The sequence below is a fragment of the Balaenoptera borealis genome (assembly GCF_965194805.1).
Source record: "Balaenoptera borealis genome assembly, chromosome: 5".
Taxonomy (NCBI): domain Eukaryota; kingdom Metazoa; phylum Chordata; class Mammalia; order Artiodactyla; family Balaenopteridae; genus Balaenoptera; species Balaenoptera borealis.
The window spans coordinates 76,846,116-76,865,180 of record NC_138862.1 but is presented as its reverse complement, the minus strand read 5'-3'; the positions used below and the strand labels follow the sequence as shown (position 1 = coordinate 76,865,180).

General features: G+C 37.3%; 1 protein-coding gene across 13 annotated transcripts in view; it reads left to right on the top strand.

Moving 5' to 3' along the window:
• CCDC50 (coiled-coil domain containing 50) overlaps positions 1-19,065 on the top strand; it is a 146,482-nt gene that overhangs the window by 59,858 nt on the left and 67,559 nt on the right. For 8 of the 13 annotated variants that reach the window (XM_082393272.1, XM_082393268.1, XM_082393263.1 and 5 more), the window contains one exon: positions 15,474-16,598. The exons of 4 other annotated variants lie outside the window; for them this stretch is intronic. In XM_082393272.1, the coding sequence (XP_082249398.1) occupies positions 15,474-15,745 (272 nt within the window). In that variant the 3' untranslated portion in view covers positions 15,746-16,598. Of the gene's footprint in view, positions 1-926; positions 7,272-15,473; positions 16,599-19,065 lie in introns of those variants that run through there. One more of the 13 variants, XM_082393265.1, reaches the window with a different exon arrangement.

Below are 19,065 nucleotides of genomic sequence, written 5' to 3'. Positions count from 1 at the left end.
CCATCATCAAAAAATCTAGAAACAATAAATGCTGGAGAGGGTGTGGAGAAAAGGGAACACTCTTGCACTGTTGGTGGGAATGTAAATTGATACAGCCACTATGGAGAACAGTATGGAGGTTCCTTAAAAAACTAAAAATAGAACTACCATACGACCCAGCAATCCCACTACTGGGCATATACCCTGAGAAAACCATAATTCAAAAAGAGTCGTGTACCAAAATGTTCACTGCAGCTCTATTTACAATAGCCAGGACATGGAAGCAACTTAAGTGTCCATCAACAGATGAATGGATAAAGAAGATGTGGCACATATATACAATGGAATATTACTCAGCCATAAAAAGAAACGAAATGGAGGTGTTTGTAGTGAGGTGGATGGAGTTAGAGTCTGTCATACAGAGTGAAGTAAGTCAGAAAGAGAAAAACAAATACAGTATGCTAACACATATATATGGAATCTAAGGAAAAAAAAAAAAAGTCATGAAGAACCTAGTGGCAAGACGGGAATAAAGACACAGACCTACTAGGGAATGGACTTGGGGATATGGGGAGGGGGAAGGGTAAGATCTGACAGGGTGAGAGAGTGCCATGGACATATATACACTACTAAATATAAAATAGATAGCTAATGGGAAGCAGTCGCATAGCACAGGGAAATCAGCTCGGTGCTTTGTGACCACCTAGAGGGGTGGGATAGGGAGGGAGACGCAAGAGGGAAGAGATATGGGAACATATGTATATGTATAACTGATTCACTTTGTTATAAAGCAGAAACTAACACACCATTGTAAAACAATTATACTCCAATAAAGATGTTAAAAAATATATATATATAGGTAAATTATTTTACCTGAGCAGGGAGAAAAACAGTGTCTCAGAGATTTTTCCTTCATCGTTTTTCTTCTTTTTTCCTTCTCTCTTCAGGTTTCCATTATAAGCCATAAAAACCTAGGAATCTGCCTTGAAAACGGACTCACTGTAGCAAAATTACTGGATGATACAGAATGCATTCCATGCTTATTTTTTTCTCCTGTATTTTGTATTCCTCAGATTTATCCTCAAGTGTTTTTTAGACCATAAATAATTTTCATTCATTTAAAATGTTTTGGTTATTCCTGATCACTTGGGCAGTACAAGAAAATCTAGCTTCTGAATATTGGCCACCTTTATGCTGCATATGCTTTCTGGGATATAGTATCTAAGAGCTCTATAAAATGCCATTTTCGTTAGGTATGGAGTATTGATATCTAGGGAATAGGCTTTATTTAGCAATTAGAATTTCGTGGAGATAATGATCAAAGTAACACAATGTTTGGATGCAATGCAGAATAAAAGAATATAAGAAATAGCTTTTTTTTGGTTCATTAGTGTATGATATATTAAAAGACAGAGACGTTTGCTTTTTTTTTTTTTACTACTCAAGGAAAGAAAAAAAAATCACAACCATAAAATATAAAAAAAAAAAAAAACCTCGAACAGTTGAAATATGTAACAGACTACCAGCACTGTAGAGGTTTTACGTATCCTTACACGCCCTTGTGGGAAGATTGGCCTAGATGTCGTTCACTAACACCGTCGCTGCCATTGCCTCCTCAATAGCAAGGCTTTCTGAAGCCTCTGGGCATTGGACCATTTGTTAGTATTTACTGGCAAAAATTTAATTCTGTGAAGTTTTAACTAAAGTCTGTGCAAAATCAACTGAAAATCGGAAAACTGAAAATGAAAAATTTTGTATCCCTTCTCTTATTTACATTTACTTATAAAGCCGAGGGGAATGGAAATGGAAAGATGTTTATATACGTGATGCTGCCATCATTTTCTCTAGCTGTAAGATTGATCATAGCAGCATTTGTTGGCAACCTCTCAAAATTATTTTGTATATCTGTCAATAAGTAGATTAATTGGCATGAAGTTGATAAAGGGGTTCTTCATCCAACTATTTGGTTCTACACATTTGTTAATGACACATGGGCATTGGATTCCTTTTGTGCCAGACCTTTAAACCCCTCTTCAAGAAATATGGAATTTTTTTCCATCTTCTAACCTCATGGAAATGCCTCTTTTCCCATACTAGTTAGTTAACATAAATATCAGTCATGCTATATATATATAAATAATATCTTTTCAGCCTGACTTCCTGTTATTTTTCATTGTATGAATCTGACGTTTTTGGCATTTTAGTGTGATGTTTGTTTAGGAAAGAAATCTGTGGGTGACTTGAGAAAAATTGTTAATCCATTCTTTTCTGGCTTCTGTTTGCCTTATCTTTTGAGATAGTCTTTAAAGTTGGGCAATATTCAGGAAGCTTTTTAGACTAGTTTCTCAGAGCAGATTTGGGTTTTTCATTTTGAGAAAGATCTTTAGTTTCATAAAGTTTTTGGACTGTATGAACTTAAGTAAAAGATATCTAAGAATTAAGTTTTGGGAAAATGATAATCTAGAAAGAAACAAAACCCTTACGAATGTAGTCATTTCGGAAAATTGGGGAAAGGAAGAATAACAGGACTTTGAATGTCCAGAATGAAATGAATGAGAAAAAGTCTTTATTTAAATAGACAAGGGCAGACCAAATGGAGATCTTAGCCTTAAATCAAATTCCAGAGGGTGGTTTCAATATCCAAAGTTTAGGTATTATTGATTTACAGTAATGCTATATTTTTCTTTGTCTGCCCTGTGATTTTGCTTCATGTTTTAAAGTTTTTTATGGTAGCTTTAAAGAAAAAAATACAGTATATTTTTATTTGAAAATCAGGCAAATGGGCAACAACATTTGCCATATTTTTATTTTATAAATGTTTATTTTTCTATCTCATACAATGATCAGTTCTTCTTTTCAAATTCTCCATTTCTCTTGCCTCTCATGTATTACTTCATCCAGTCATATTTATTATTGTAAAATGCTAACTGGATATATTTTACTCAAAAAATGTCAGGTCAGTTAACACGTGACCAGGATGTTAGCGTTTCAGCTGTCTTAGTGAGTGACCAAAGGTGGTATTTCCCTCGTGACACGCAAATTCAGCATCTGTATTGAAAATGTGTTGTTTTTTTTAAGGTTTTTAAAAGACTAGAATTTTAAAATATTTTAATTTAATTTTATTTTTTTTGTAAAGCAAACACTTTAAGGAGTATCAGAATAATTCTTTCCCTGTGAGTAAGGAGACAGATCAAATTCAACCAGTTGAATTCCTCTTACTCTCATTCAAATAGTGTAATTGTTATCTCTGAGACTATAGAAGCAACTAACAATTGTATTTTAAGGAACTGCCAGACATTCTTCACTGTGTTCTCTGCTTTTCACTTTGTCATTTTTATATAAATATGGAAGCATTTATTTTGTTTCTGTTCCTACTGCTGGAACACACACAATTTAATTTTTAGGCCCACAATGTATTATGCTTTAATGTTGTGATGTAAACTAATACTTCTGGCCTTGGAAAATCTCTCTGTTGCCAAACATACCTCTGTTCTGTGGATACCAGGCCTCATTAACATCAGTGTCACTGAATAAGCACAGTGTGTTGTGAAGCCTTATCATAAGGCTACTGGACATGCACACCCCATTGCCCCAGCCTAACTTTTTGTAAGTCATCGCCTGGAAGCAAGGTTAGATAAGGGTAAGATTAAGTGTTCTGAGTTGAAAATAATGTGACTCTAACTGTCTAACCATTGTTAGACATAATTTTATTGGGAGACCGGACGGTTGCTACACATGCTTTAAAGTAACACTGCGATTTTTAGAAGGTGACTTTGCATACAAAGTCTTGGACTTACTATTTCCCAAGTGACTTTACAACAACCAGCAACAGACTAATGAACTGCAGAAAAGACTATATGGTTTTTGATCATAGAGAAACATCTAAATTAGAAAAGATACGGATAGATGCTCCCAGGAGGAAAACCTTTTTAGAATGGCAGTGGCCACTTGGATCTAGATCAACGTATTCCAAAATGTGTGAACTTGGGCCTTGTGTTCCACTCAACTCACGAGGAAATTAGGAACCAGACCTGTTTTCCCCTTTTCTTCTCTACTGTGGCCCACAGCGGGACTGGACCGTGAATTAATCCGTTGCTGACTTTGTCCGTACCTTTCGCACAAACTTGGGACTTTTCAGTATAAAACTAATTAACTTTTAACTGATTATTATTTTTCTTTAATACTGTCAAATGTTCTCTGAATTTTGTCTTGTGCCAAATTGCTCTTTGGAAACACCTGGTATAATATGGTGCGTTCAGTTTACCACGTAAGTGGTTAACACTCTAGGGCCTTGATTTTTAATGAGTGTCGTCTTTATATAAAAATTACGTTGGGGAGTACCAAGATTATTCATTTATTCAGTGATGATTTTCTTGAAAGATAACTGTGGTGATTGGCTGTAATATCCTCAGCCAAATAAAGGCGTAAGACCCCTGTGTAAGCAGCTTTCTGAAGGACTGAGAACAAAATAGAACTTGAACTCAAAGGCTTTTTTCCCTTTTGGGAAAGCACTATTTGTGTTGGGGACGTTAATACAGGAAAGGGAACCCTTCAGGTCGATTTCACTGTTACATAGTGTGCCATATTCTGATAATACTGGCTTTTTAGAAACAAGCATACAAAAATCAAAACCTGCTCTTTGAGCGAAAAGAAAAAGAAACAAAGACAAAAACAGATTTTTAGAGTACTTTGTCCATTGCTTACTGCTCAGAGTCAGAGAAAAGTTAGATAAAATGATCCCATTTTTCCTCCTATCTTGTGGTGCCTGTGAGTCTTAAAGCCATAACTCCTTATCTTACTGGTGATAGGATCCTTTTTTCTCCCTAGTCCATAGTAGGTCATCTGGGCAGGGAGAAGCAACCTGGAGACTGGCCTGATAATGCTGCACGGGGCACAGTGTCACCCAGAGTTCTCCGGGAAGAGTCTCTTTTATCCCTGAGGATACATAAGACTGTTAAAGGGAAGAGTTGAGGCTGTTGTCACTCCTGCCATTTAACTCTCATTAGAGATGCTGAATTTATTTCTAGAGAAATCAAGAAGGAAAGGGTAAAGTAGGAAATCCTCACTTCTACAGAGTCACTTTTCTTATGAGACCTGCACTTTATGCCAGCAACGTCTGTGAGGAACAGGATTGCCTTAAATTAGTTTGATTCTGACCAAGGTCAGTGTGCTGTATTTCCTATATGTGAACGACTGTCAACTCTCCATTGAGATATAAAATTCACAGGTGAGCCCCAGACATCCTCATCATCAGAAGCTTTGGACGTCCTCACACCAAGATGTGAGTGACGTCCACACTGATAGGTATGTCATTCCATTTCAAATCGCCTCTCAATCTATGAATGAGCAGTGGCATGACCAAGAAGGCTGGTAGTAGGAGAGAGAGAATTTCCTGACCGGATTCTTCAGGTGATCACTTCCTAAATAATTGAGAGTTGACTGTCCTCCTTTTCTATGGCGACTCTGTAGAAGATATTTCCAAAGGTTCTCTTATGCAGGGTGAAGTCAGTCATTATTGTTTTGTAAGAATTTCACCAACACTCTTATGTATTAAAATGCATACATTAAAAAAAAAGAAAACCAAACAAAACAGAGACATTTACTCAAATGGGAGATTTGTTGATATGAAGAGTGTTTCTATTTTATTACTTTTAAGAGAAAATCAATCAGAAACTTTTGCTATGGTAGGGGAGACACCAGAGTGTTTTTTAGGGTTGTATTTGATGCTACAGACTAACACAGTCATCTCAGTAATCATGTTGATTTGTGGAAATGTCTGGTCCTAAAAATCATTCTCTTTGCCCTTAAATATGTGTGAACACTGCCTAGATATATGTTCCTAATAGACTTAAATGTTTTTGTGTATTCTCAGCAAACTAGAAAATTTTTCTCTCATCTTGAGTAACTTTTTCATAGCATAAGCCATTTCAGATAAGAACAGAATTAATTGTGTAACTTAGTGCCCCATGATTCATTGCTGAGTTTCATATAGAAAGAATGGAAGAATTGAAAGACAGGGGTCAAGTGACATTTCCTTCACAAAAGAGCAAGGATCAAGGACAGCAAAGAGAAGACAGTTGAGAGAATATACTATTACACATCATATACTTAGGATAAGTTTTTGTTTCACTGAGTTTCAGACCATAATTGCTAAAAGAGTTTCTAACTGTTAAATTTAGTGAGAGGGTTTTTGATATCAGAATTTCTAAAATTTCTTACTGAATTAGCCTCTGAAATCCCCGTAGGCTATACCTTCAGGTTTGCCATAAACTGAAAGCCAAATGCCCTTTCTCGGATATAGCTATATTTTTCACCTGCCTCTTAAAGGCAACCCAATATTTAGTTCATGAAGTATTGTGATAGCATATAAAAATGATGTTCCAAAATGAGAATTCTCTGTAATGCGGTTTTCCTTAAGAAGAATCCATCCCAACACACTATTGTATTTTGAAAGGTGCCGAATTATAAAGTACAGGAGTTTGTTCATATAAATCAAGTTGCTCAGGAAATTTGAGGTGGTGCTGTCATTTGTCTCAAGATTTGGAAAAGTATCCTCTTGAGAGAGGTAACTGCACAGTGCCCAGAGGTTTTGGATGCTTTGGTAAGAAGCCCTTTGACATTTGGAAAGTAGATGTTTAAAAAACAAGTGACATGTTATCCCAAGTGCTCATCAGTTTGTAGCCAAGCCCCAGAAGGAAAGGCAGCTTTGAAATAGTCACTTCATGGAACTGAACAGAACCTTAATGGAATAGAGTTGCCAGTCTGCGGACAGGAAACAAGGAGGCCACTTCAAATCACATGCCTATCTAGAGATTAAGTGAAACTGTGAGGGACACTGGATGCCTTAAGGTGACTGATGTTGGGTACCCGTGGGTATGTGTGCACGCTTCTGGAAGAGGCTGATGGAAACAGTCTGTTTCAATCCACCTTCATACAGCACAGGTTTCTGCTCATGACCTCATTGGGGAAAGTGAGAACCGTGGTGCTGGAGACGTTCTTGTGTCTTGGGCGGCCGAGGTGCTAACGTCATTCGGACTCCAGTGCTCAAGCCCCCCTTCAGTGCCGGTTACACGTCTTCATTCATTCATCTATGCAAGCTTGTGTTTCAGTGGTTCGGTTTTTACACCTTGTGACCCATTGGATTCTTTCAATATCAGGTTTAACATTGATATTATGAATCATTTTTAAACCAAAGTATTGTATAAGTCCGTGTGCTTGTTTTCCTGAATGGATGGAGGCAAACACCAATCTTGTCCTTTTCTCTTAATACAGTCATCCATTTGTTACGTTAATGGTCTCTGTCTCATGTTTTCTTTACCACATTCAAGGACTTGGGAAGATCTGGGAATATTCATTTGTTTTTTCTTCTTTACAGAGTTAACCCTAATGTATCTTTGTTTAATAACAGTAGCTTTTTATCCTATTCTGGTTACTGTAACCATGTATAACGCTATACTGCCTAGTACATTAAAATTCTCAACAAGTACTACCAAGTCTAAATCCGTTAGGAAAAAAAAAAAAAAAAAAATCCGTTAGAGAAGTGGCTTTGTTTTGTGTGTGGTGATTGGTGGCTTGGTTGATGTATTTGAAAGAAAAACAGGTAAGTGGTTGTTCACACAATAATCCGAATGATTAAAGGCTCCATGAGGCCAAAAACCAAGTCTGCACCACACATGGACTCCATGGATGTTAAAAATAGACATTAATAACAACTACCATTTAACATTTTACCTTTATGAGGTGTTTCTTTATCTAATTTTCTTTACTAGACTAGCCATGATGTGGAAACTGATTCTGCAGAAATTTAGCAGGTTACTTAAAAATAAGATACTATTTTCAATGACTGTTAAACTGTTTTTTAAAGACGTAACTATTTGGATTGGCCACAAAGTTCGTTCGGGTTTTTCATGACGTTACGGAAAAACCTGAATGAACTTTTTTGCCAACCCAATATTTAGTTTCTCTCGGCCAGACTCAAGACCTCACTTCCTTCTCTGGCAAATATTACAGGGAATCTAAGTGATCTCTGTTATATAACTATACTGTTGTGAAAACGTGTTAAGGAAACCTAATCCAAAATTGGAGTTGGGAAGCCATGAAGGGAGGGCTCTCGCACGTGCCACGCATTGCAGCTTGTATAGTTCAGCAGGAAGAAGGAAGATTTCCTCTCTCACCTGGCAACAGTAAGCTGCCCTAGTCTTCAGCCAATGAGAAGCCGCCACCACTTCAAAATACCATTCTCCTCCAATGAACTTTTGTTCAAAACAACCCCTCCCGTTTGTTCTCCAGACTTGCTTATGGTTCAACATAGTTTGCTTGTCCCAAATTGCAAGTCCTTTGCTTTTCCCATATAAACTAATTTTTGCTTAAGGAAAATTGCTCTTTGCTCTGTTTAAGGTTTACACTGTGTATCACTACCAGACACCTAAGGAGCACCGGTGATATGCAGACGTTACAGTATTTTTTAGTTGAAGAAATTTGATGTGTCGATTTCAGCCTTCAGTTTCTAAAGAATGGGTGAAAGTTGCCAGGGATAAAAGTTTGCATACCTAGAAGTCAATTAAAAAATTAAATGTGTAATTAAGGCAGCTCCTCTTAATCTGTGGCAGGAGGTACCCAATATGCTTGGGTGGGTTTTGTGGGTATGGCTGGGTCAGAGTGTCAGGCTGTGGCCATGTGGTGTGGAGAGGTAGCACACTAGAAAGCTCCTCAAAGACAGCCGGGAGAGCGTTAGCTGCCTTCTACTCCTTGGAAATTGGGAGAAATCTCAGAGGGCTTTGGACTACTACATGTCACAGGGTAGGGATTTGAAGAAACTTCACCCACATATCAAGGGGCAGAAAGATCACGTGTTTCCTCCCCATTATATCTGAGTTACGTGCTTAAACAAACATGAACTAAACACTGCAGTAGAGCCAATGACTAAGGAAATCGACAGGAATAAGGAGGTCTGAGTCCTAGTCCTGGCTTTGCTGTGAACTTGGTTCAGGACCTTGGGGCACCTGTTATCCTTTCTACTAATAAGCTCATTGCAGTGAGAGTTGGCAATCTGTAAGTACTCCTTCAGGTCTAATATTCTAGGATCCTGGCTGTCAAGATGTGCTGGGTTCCTTTAAGATACCCCAAAAAGAGAAGAGCCTCATGCAATACTGGGAGCCTGGAAAATCACAAACTCTTTCTAGGCATTCGTTTGAAAGGCCTCATTCCTGACCTTGTGTCCTTTAAAATTTTTTTTTTGTTTATTTTTGAAAAAAATTGTATATATTTAAGGTGTACAATATGATGTCTTGATGTATGTATACCCTGAAATGATTACCACAATCAAAGCCGCATACCCATCGCCTCTCATAGTTACCTGTGTGCGCAGGTGTGTGTGGTGAGAACACTTGGGACCTACTCGCTTAGCAAATCTCAAGTATATACCGCATTACTATTAACTGCAGTCACCATGTTGTACATTAGTCTCCAGAATTTATAACGGAGTGTTTGTTCCCTTTGCTGATCTTGTGTTCCTGACTGCATTGTTCTGCTGCTCCTAGCTCCGCACCCAGCACATTGCCCTCAACTTAACATGTGTTCCTGTAACCAAATCTGTCTCTTTCTATCCCCAAGCTTCAAATATGAGCCTCTTTCATTGAAAGGTCTTTAGATATTCTTGTGAACTCTTGAACCTCCTGCTAGTATACCTTACTTTTCATACTCCCGAAACATATATTTCTGACCAATTCCTGAGGCTTTGGTCATGTGAATTGTGATGTGCATCTGCCACACTTGATGATTTTGTGTCATTCCTTTCCTGATCTGTGCCCTCACGAACAGTGCTCTCAGTGTCTGCCTGACTTTGAGGAAGATTTTCCAGCTGACCCACCAAGCACCTGCCCTCAAATCCCTGACCAGGCCTTGGGGGCTCTCAGACACAGAGCTGGGGGCAGGGTGTGTGTGTGAGTGTGTGTGTCTGCAGGTATATCTGCCATTGGCAGATGTGTGTGTAAATGACAGTGGACTTTTCTGGCCTGGAGAGGTGGGTACCAAGTGATATATCTCAATTTTTCCTCTTATGGATCATGCTTTTGGTGTCAAGTCTTAAGAACTCTGCCTAGTCCTACATACTGAAGATTTTCTTTTGTATTTCTTTCTACAAGTTTGTAGTTTTAAGTTTTATATTTAAATCTTTGATCCCTTTTGAGTTAATTTTTACATAAAGTGTGATGTTTAGGTCAAGGTTTATTGAAAGTCGTGACTAACGGAGATTAGGCCTCCTTTTATGTCATTCTAACAAGAAAGGGGAGGGATGCCTTGTTGCTGCCTGGTGTGGAGGAGGTCCAGACTCCTCACGTGGTCCCCACTGACACTGTGTATGTGTGTGGTCAGGGAGAGGGCGTGGTGGATGGCTCATCACCTTGGGGATGTAAGTCCCCTCTCCCTAGTCTGCCTTCTCTGACGCCACCCTAGTATGATAGGGGGTCGAGGGTCCTCCCTACAGCCTAACAAGGCTGAAGGTCTAAGCTTCCCACCAGGCCTTTGCTGGCAAGGGTAGTCATGGAGACATGCCTCTTCTCTGCGGTGTTTGGCTGGAGTAGAACTGTTGTCTAAACATACCTGTCTTGCCAGATTGTCCCTTTCCCAGTTCTCTGGCTAGAGATAGCAGGCCCTTGGTTGGTGCCTTTTGTTTTCTGGGCCTCTTGGTGTTTCCAGGTTCCTGGCTTCTTCAGATCCAAGTCTGATATATACAAGGCAAAAAGAAAACCCAAGGAACTCAAAACTGTGTTGTTCCTGGGGTCCCCAAATCCCTCATCTTCTTTTTTCTCTGCCATTTTAAGTCTTCTTGTGTTTGTTTTCTATATAACGTTAAAGGTTTTTTTGTTTGTTTGTTTTTTCTTGCATTTAATGGGAAGAATAGGGAGAGGTATGTTTATTTCATCTTCCTACAAGTGGAAAACTCCACTATTTACTTATATATTAATCTAGCATTTTTATACTTTGTTTAGGTTTTGATGTTTAGTTCACCTGGAGTTTGTTTTGATATAATTTAGCTTTATTTTATTTTCTCACTTTGTTGGTCCTTTCTTTCTATGTCATTTATTAAACAACACACTCATGTCCTGTGGATTTGAGATGCCACTATTGTAATGATTCAAATTCTGTATTTCCTCATTTAAAAAAAATTTTGTCTTAGTTCCTAGTCTAGTACTACATTTTAAATCATGAAATTAACATCTAGTGAGGCATTTCCCCTTGATTACTCTTTCAAAATATGTCTATGGCTATTCTTTCATATTTATTACTCCAGGGGAAACTTAAGATCACTTTGGCAATTTTCTTTTTCTTTTTTTTTTCATCATTTCATTGATTTATTTATTTTGTTGGTGTTTTCTTTTATTGTTAAAATGGCATATTTTATGTTATGTATATTTCTTGTGTTTGATGGAGATTTTCTTGAACATCAGAGGTGAAAAAAAAAGAAAAGGAAAAAATCTCTCCTAGTCTTTGCAGATTGACTCTGTTCTGAAGCCCTCCTTTAACACTTAGCCAGACTTTCACTGAGTCTAAGATCTACCCAAGGTCAAAGCTTAAGTTCTTCTGAGGTCTTTTCTGAGCATGCATCTTGCCCTGGGCATGTGTATGGTTTTCTAAATTTCTCCATAAATATGGGTGCTTTTGATTGCTCCAGTTTCACAAAGAAACTCTCTCCCCGGTTTTTTCTCCTAAGAAAGGCTATCTGTTGTCTCAACTGTAATCTCTTGCCCCAGTTGCCTGTGAATTGTTTATCTACTTTGCAGTGTTTTCAAATGATGCCCACTGCTTTTCTAGCCTCAGTGACTTCCAATTTAGGCAAAACAGAGATGAGCATTTTGCATCACTCCTTCAGGTAGCCCCCCAGTCAAGTTATAAAGATTTACACAATAATTTGCAAATAAATTCTGCTCTGCTTCCTTTGGAACCAGGGACTAGGGTCCCCCAAGTGGGAATGGAGGCTGCTGTCTCCAACTGTGGCTGAGCCAGAGAGGGGGGCGGGGCGATGGCGAGTAAAATGCCTAGAAACTTTTCTACTGTTTTTAAGTTAATTTTTTCTGGATTCTATGTTCACTTGGTTAATGTAAACCTATGACTATCTTCCAGAGTTCTGACAAAGTTTCTGCTTATTTCTTGATATTTCTGTGGCAGAATTCGGAGCTTGGAGGTGCCTACATAGTCACTTTGCTGCCATCACTCTGGGCACTTTCTTAAAAAGCAAATTTGAGTCATTTTATAGGTTAATGTTGGAAAATTTATCTTACTATGCTTTTCATGAGTAACAAGAGGAGTAATAAACAATGGAGTACAATTTAGCTGTCAAAAGGAACGAGGGAAATCTCAGCCATGGGGTCATTTCCAGGATATATTTTTAAATGAGAAAAGCAAGGTGGTGAAAGCATGAAGGTTTTGCATCGTGTATCTGGAAAAGGGGGTGGGTGGGGAAGTGATGCTCCTATGTATGCATATTTCCTTATAATAAGAAAAAATGGAATGTTTATAAAAATTTTAAAAGTTAGCTATAGGGAGGGAAGAAATACATGTGTAGGGGATATGTAGAAGCTAGACATAATGGTATATACCTTATCTTGTAGATTTGATGTTATAACCAGATACTTATTTTAAATCACTATGAAATAAAATTTTACAAGTAAAAGGAAAACTATAAAAGTGAAAGTAAAATAAAGCAAATAAACCTAGAAACAAAGAGCACCCTGGTAGCGATTAACATCCTTCATGCACAGATTGTGGTCTTTTTTTCTACCAAAAAAAAAAAAAAAATCAGATTTTCATAGAGAAATGGCTAATTTTAGATATAGATTTAAATTTGCAAGATGAAACTGCAATATCTTGTACTACCAGATAGCAAAGAAGCTATCAAAGAAAAAAAGGTTTTGTCAGAATATCCCCAGTCAGCCAAAGACAGGATAATTTGTGCATCAATAGGGATAATAACTGAAATGGATAGAAAGACATCAAATATGTTTAAACGCATGTATTTAAAATGATCTTTATCCCCTTAAAATAACCCTCACTGATCACCTGTGTCAGATGCCATGGACCAGCTCATTATTTTGAAAACTGGTGAGAATGGGGAATAATCAAGCATTTATCCTGCCTGTTGTTTTGTTTTGTTTTTTTAATAAGATCTCTACCTTACTGATGAATAAATGAATAGTTGATTATGATAAATTTCCCTTTATAGAATATTTTAGTTAATAGTCAAATTTAAAAAATGATAGAATGATAGAATCATTTTGCAACCCTCAGAGAATTAATAGATCTACCCAATGATCACCAACAGTTGGTATCATAAAAAGAGAGAGAATTAGATATTCTGTCCCTCCAAATGAAAGTAACAATATTATCAACAAAATTACCAAGTTTCTAGATTTATCGACTAATATATAGGAAGTATAGGGCATTAAGGACAATTTTAAATAGCAACATAAGATTGCAATCTGCAAAATCCAGACTCTGAGAAACTTTATAAAACAAACAACAAAAAGTCTTCAAAATAAAATATATTTGTAAAGAAAATGGAGAAAGGGAACAGTATAAGATACAAGCAATACTTTTAACTAGTTGAAAACAGACTGAAATCTATAAGGTGATTAGGTGAAATGTGAACACTGATTGGGTATTTGTTGATATTAAGAATTTAGTGTTAATTTTTTAGGTCTGATAATGAAATTGGGGTTGTGTTGTAAACAAAAATTTCTTATATTTCAGAGGTACACACTGAAATATTTATAGATGAAATGATACAGTGTCAGGGAGTAGGACATAAATGAGTATAAAAAAGAAAAGATAGGCCATATATCAATAACTGGGGATGGGTAAATCAGATTTATTATGCTATTCTCTCTACTTTTATATGTTTGAAAATGTCCATCATAAAGTTTTTAAAATGACAGGGAAATAAATTTTCAAACAAAAACTATGAAAAGCCACACTAAAGATGTATGTGTACTTCAGGCAAAAGCTAAAAGATCTTGGATGAAAGGTCTGAAATACAGAAAGGAATAAACATAAATGAAAAGAATATATTTGTTGGTAAATATAAATGAATATTGACTGTCTAAAACAATGATTAGGTATCTTGTGGGTTTAAAACATAAATAAAATACACCAAAATGGTATATGAATTATGAAAAAGTAAATGGAGTTAAAGTGCCATAAAGCAGTAGTTCTCAAATTTTTAATATATGAGTCATCTAGGGATCTTGTTAAATTGTAGATTTTGACCAAAAGGTCTGGAGTGGGGCTGGAGATTTTAAATTTTAACAAGCTCCCAGGTGATTTTTATGCGGCTGGTCTAACAACACACTGAGTAGCAAGGTAAAGGAAGAGGTAAAAATACTAACTTTTATTAGACTTTGGTATGTCAAATATGCTTGCTGTAATTTTTATTATAACAACAAAAAGAGTGGTAAAATAATGTAAAACTACTAAATAGATAATAGTGAGAGAAAGGGAATAATAAAATATAATCAATCTAAAAGGAACGTAGAAAAAGTGAAACAAGTAGAAAGCCAGTAGTTAGATGGTAAATTCAAACCTAAACATTTCAGTAGTTATATTAAGTGTTTGTGGACTAAATGTTCCAATTAAAAGACATAGATTGTCAGACTGAGAAAACCCAATTATATGATGCTTATAAGAAATATTTAAAATACATGATACAGAAATGTTGAAAGTAAAAAAAACCCACAAAAGACAAAAGTGTTCCATGAAAACACTAACCAAAATAAAGCTGTGATAAATACCAGAAAACTCAAACTTTAGTAAAAATATTACTAGCGAAAAAGAGGAACATTTTATAAACTTGCAAACTTCATCTTACCAGGATGATTTTGACAAAGTGGACAAGTGAATTTTTCTAACAGTTAAAGCTGTTAAGCTGCCTCAGGAAGTAGCAAGTTATTCATTAAACTATGCTCCAACCACTATAAACTCACTTTCTCCAAACATACAGGTTCCTTTGTAATTCTATTTAGATGTAAACAGAATCTTTCTAATATGAAATATTTTTCAAGGTGAAGTGGGCTACACTGGGAAATAGTGATTTCTAACCACATATAACCCTGGTTAGGACTACATCTTATTCTTGCCTAGCATAGTGCCTGACAGATAGTAGGAGCTCAATGTAGAAGTTTCTATGTTGAATAAATTGATGGATGGAAAGAAAAGAGGGCTCCTAAAGCCCTCTCCAACCTTGACATTCTTGGGATCCCCATTTACTATGCAGAGTGTTAAAAAATGATTAAAGAAGACAATTTAGGTGATACTAACAAACTAAGTGGACAAACTATGAAGTGGTGGACAAACTATGAAGTGGAGTCTTCTTTCAGAGAACTGCAGAATGGGGTGGAAGGCAGGAAGCTTTTATAGGATAAAGAATAAAAGAACAAGGGAGAGCAAAGTCAGCATCATGGTAGAGTGAGATGTTTCCCTTGTCCCTCCCTTTCAATCTACAGCCAGTAAAACATCCACAACTCAACAAAGGCGCCTCTGTCCAACACACCAGGATGCCAGAGAATTCCACATATCTGTACATTTAAAGATGGGTGGAACAGATAGAGGAGATAAAACCAGGGGAACAGTGGAGGCTGTGCCTGCAATCCTGGTCCCCTGGCCATGGCAGCTGAGCCTGAAGCCCCAGAGAACCCGTGATCAGCAGGAAAGGCGGTGCACACAACTCCAGCCCCATGACGGTTGCCTGCAGTGGTGGCATCCAGGAACCCAATAACACCGGACAAGGCAGAGGCACCCATGACCCTCGCTTCCCCTCTCCCCATTTCTCTCTCTCTGTGGCAGCAGAGCCTGCAACTCAGAAGATCTTGAATGCTGCAGAAATGCCCACCATCCTAGTGCCCCAGGCAGCAATGCCAGCAACACCAGCCGCAGCAAGGCACCAACAACCCCAGGGGCACAAAAGCAGTGATAATAAGAGCACTTGGTGAAACCTCTGACAGAGGTGGCGGAGGGTTGGAAAGTGCGGGCTTTCAAATACAACCAGAGACAGCTCAGATAAGGGAAACCAAAATGTTATGCTATAGTGCCACTTACTGAGAAATAAAAGAAAGGCCTCTAATTTCTAATCTGTTGAATCTTGAGATTCAAGTTAGAAAAAAAGCTTTATCTAAAGTAGAAACATGTTCACTACTTTAAAGGCACCAGCAAAGGAACAACTCGTCAAACACCATGAAGCACCGCAATAACACTGTATCACTAAAAGAAAATGACAATTCTTCAGAATCCAAACTTAAAGTCATGGAATATCTGACTTTTTGAATCTGTTAAAGAATTCAAAATAGCTGTCATGAAGAAACTTGACAAACTACAAGAAAACTAAGAGAGGCAATTTCATGAGCTCAGGAATAAAATTAGTGAACAGGAGTAATACTTTACCAAAGAAATTGAAATTCTAAAAAAGAACCAAACAGATATTCTGGAGCTAAAGAACTCAATAAATGAGATGAAGAATGCATTAAAAAGCATTGGAAATAAAGCAGGGCATATGGAAGAGAGAAATAGTGAGCTTGAAATAGAAATCTAGAAATGAGACAGGTAGAAGGGAAAAGATAATTAAGATCTAAAAACATGAGGAAATTCTCTAAAAACAATCTTGACTCTTTTAGAAAGGGCAACATTAGGGTAATGGGTATCACAGAAGGAGAAGAGAGCAGAGAGTTTATTTCACGAAAAAGTAGCTGAGAACCTCCCAAACCTTAATTTTTTTAAGCTTAATTTTTTCCCACAATAACTTCTGAAAGAAGGTGTGTATTTTACACTCACAAGGCCTGTCAGTTCAAACTAGGTATATTTCAAGTGCTCAGGAGTCACACGTGGCTAGTGGCTCCTCTTAACAGACAGCACAGATCTATTACATACCTCAGTTCAAACGGAGACAGGGGGGAGTCCCATTTTAACATGTTAACTAGCTCTTATACAATAATGCAAGTGACAACAAAATGATTGATCAATACGAATTGGTGTTTTCTAACCTTCACCAAACTGTAAATTCAGCTTATTTGACTGTTGTACCCACATTTCACCAGCAGAGGGCGCTCGGAGCTGGCAAGACGGCTTAAACCTTGAAGTACTAGAGACTTGGCACTCATCAACTGGATTGGCTGGATATAAAAACCAATGCACTGCTTTAGTTAGGAAAAGTCATACTCTTTACAAAAGCAATACCTTATGAAAGTATTAAATGCTAATTATAGAATTTTTTAGAATTGTAATAAGTAGAATTTAGATCAATTAATGCATCACCCATAGTCCTACGAAAACACAATGACAAACACTTTTTACTACATTCTGTTCCAGGCCCTTTTCTGTACATAGGATTTAATTCCATGTAATTGTAGTCACATTAAGGAGAATGTAGGGTTCAGAGAGATTTGAGCATGTTTCAAAGCTAGTGAGATTGATCAACCAGGGTGAAAAAAGTTTGAAGAACTTGCACTATTAATAAAGAAATTCCACTACTGATAGAATAAAATTTCTGATAAAGTGAGGAGCCAGAGACATAGTCATATGCATTCTATGTGTATAACATATACACACACACACATATACATATATATGTTTGTATTTGGCCTTGGAGATCACATTATATAATAGGTTATATATAATATGAAGGCCAAAGAAAACGGAGTGTAGATGACATAGATTTGGTGGTAGGAAGTGGATGGAATTTCTATCTTTCATTTCTTCCTTCCTTCCTTCCTTCCTTTCTTTCTTTTTTTTTTTCCTTCTGTGTAGTAGGAGAGAATTTCCTGTGCTGAGAATGAGGGGGTAAGGTTGGAAGTCTGAGGAGTGTGAAATAAGAAGCAAAGTTCTATTCTACAACAAAAAAGTGGGATTTAGAAGCCAGTGGAGAATGGTGACAGTTTGGAAAAGTGGCCAAGGGAAATGATGAAGGGGACTGACTAGGAACTGCTGAGTACTGTGGATCGAGAGAGCAGCTGGGATTGGATTCTCTACATTTAAGGTGGCATCAATCTTCACGAATGCTTGCTTCTCAGCAGCTGCATCAGCAACCCATATGTAGAGGCAGAAGATCTGAGTGGTTGGAAGTGATCCATTGTTGGAGTTTAGATGGGCATGTGTAGCAGAGTCAAAGGGCCAGAAAGAAAGAAAGAGAATAAGTGAGGTACCATGACATCTTGGGATGAGGCCCAGGGGTAAAGGAGTAACATTCCTGAAGAAGAGGGAAAAGTTTTCCAAGAGATCATAGTGATCAGGAAATGAGGGAGTGAGTGTAAAGAATAAAAGTTTTTGGTCAGAAGGAGGATATTTTATATATGGAAAAGGACTTAAGCCCAAGGAGCAGATGAGAAGTGCAGTGCAAAGAAAGATGACTTTCTTTTTAGGGTCAAGGACATTGAACACTTGGTGGTCTAAAGTGTCACTTACGTGGGCCTTGAGTCCCAGAACATGACCGAAGGCGTTGTTGTGGAGGTTTACATTAATAGCAAAGAAAACAGATCTGGGAAGGGCAAAGATCTTATGATGCTAATCTCAAAGGAATCCTTGAGTAACCAGGAATTTGTGTCAATTTCTAGGCATAGAATTTGGTAATGCAACAAAGTCTCCTAGAGCAAAATGAGAAAAAGTATTCTTTCAAGGTAATAAATATGAACTGTTTTCAGGCCTCGCACCCTGGGATTTAAGTGCATCAGATAGATTTGGGTTAGAAATAAGTTTTTGACTCTCTTGCTAGCTGTGTGGCTTGAACAAATTACATATCAACTCTGAAACTTAGTTTCCCTATCTGTAAAATGGGCATAATAATATAATCTATTTCAAAAATTTACAGTACCTTTTTCATAGAAAATATTCGATAAATGATAGTTGTCATAGTCAAAACTAAGGGGAGAAAACAAAAAACAAACTCAGACATGTTTATTGATAAAAGGCAGAACATATTCAGACCGGAAGGATGTTCTGAGTTCATCAACAATAACAACTTCAATTATGGGCAAAGAAAAACAGAAAGAAGCCAGGAGATGTTCCAGATCAAACTGCAGGATTATCAGGATCTCTAACTCCTTGCTAGAA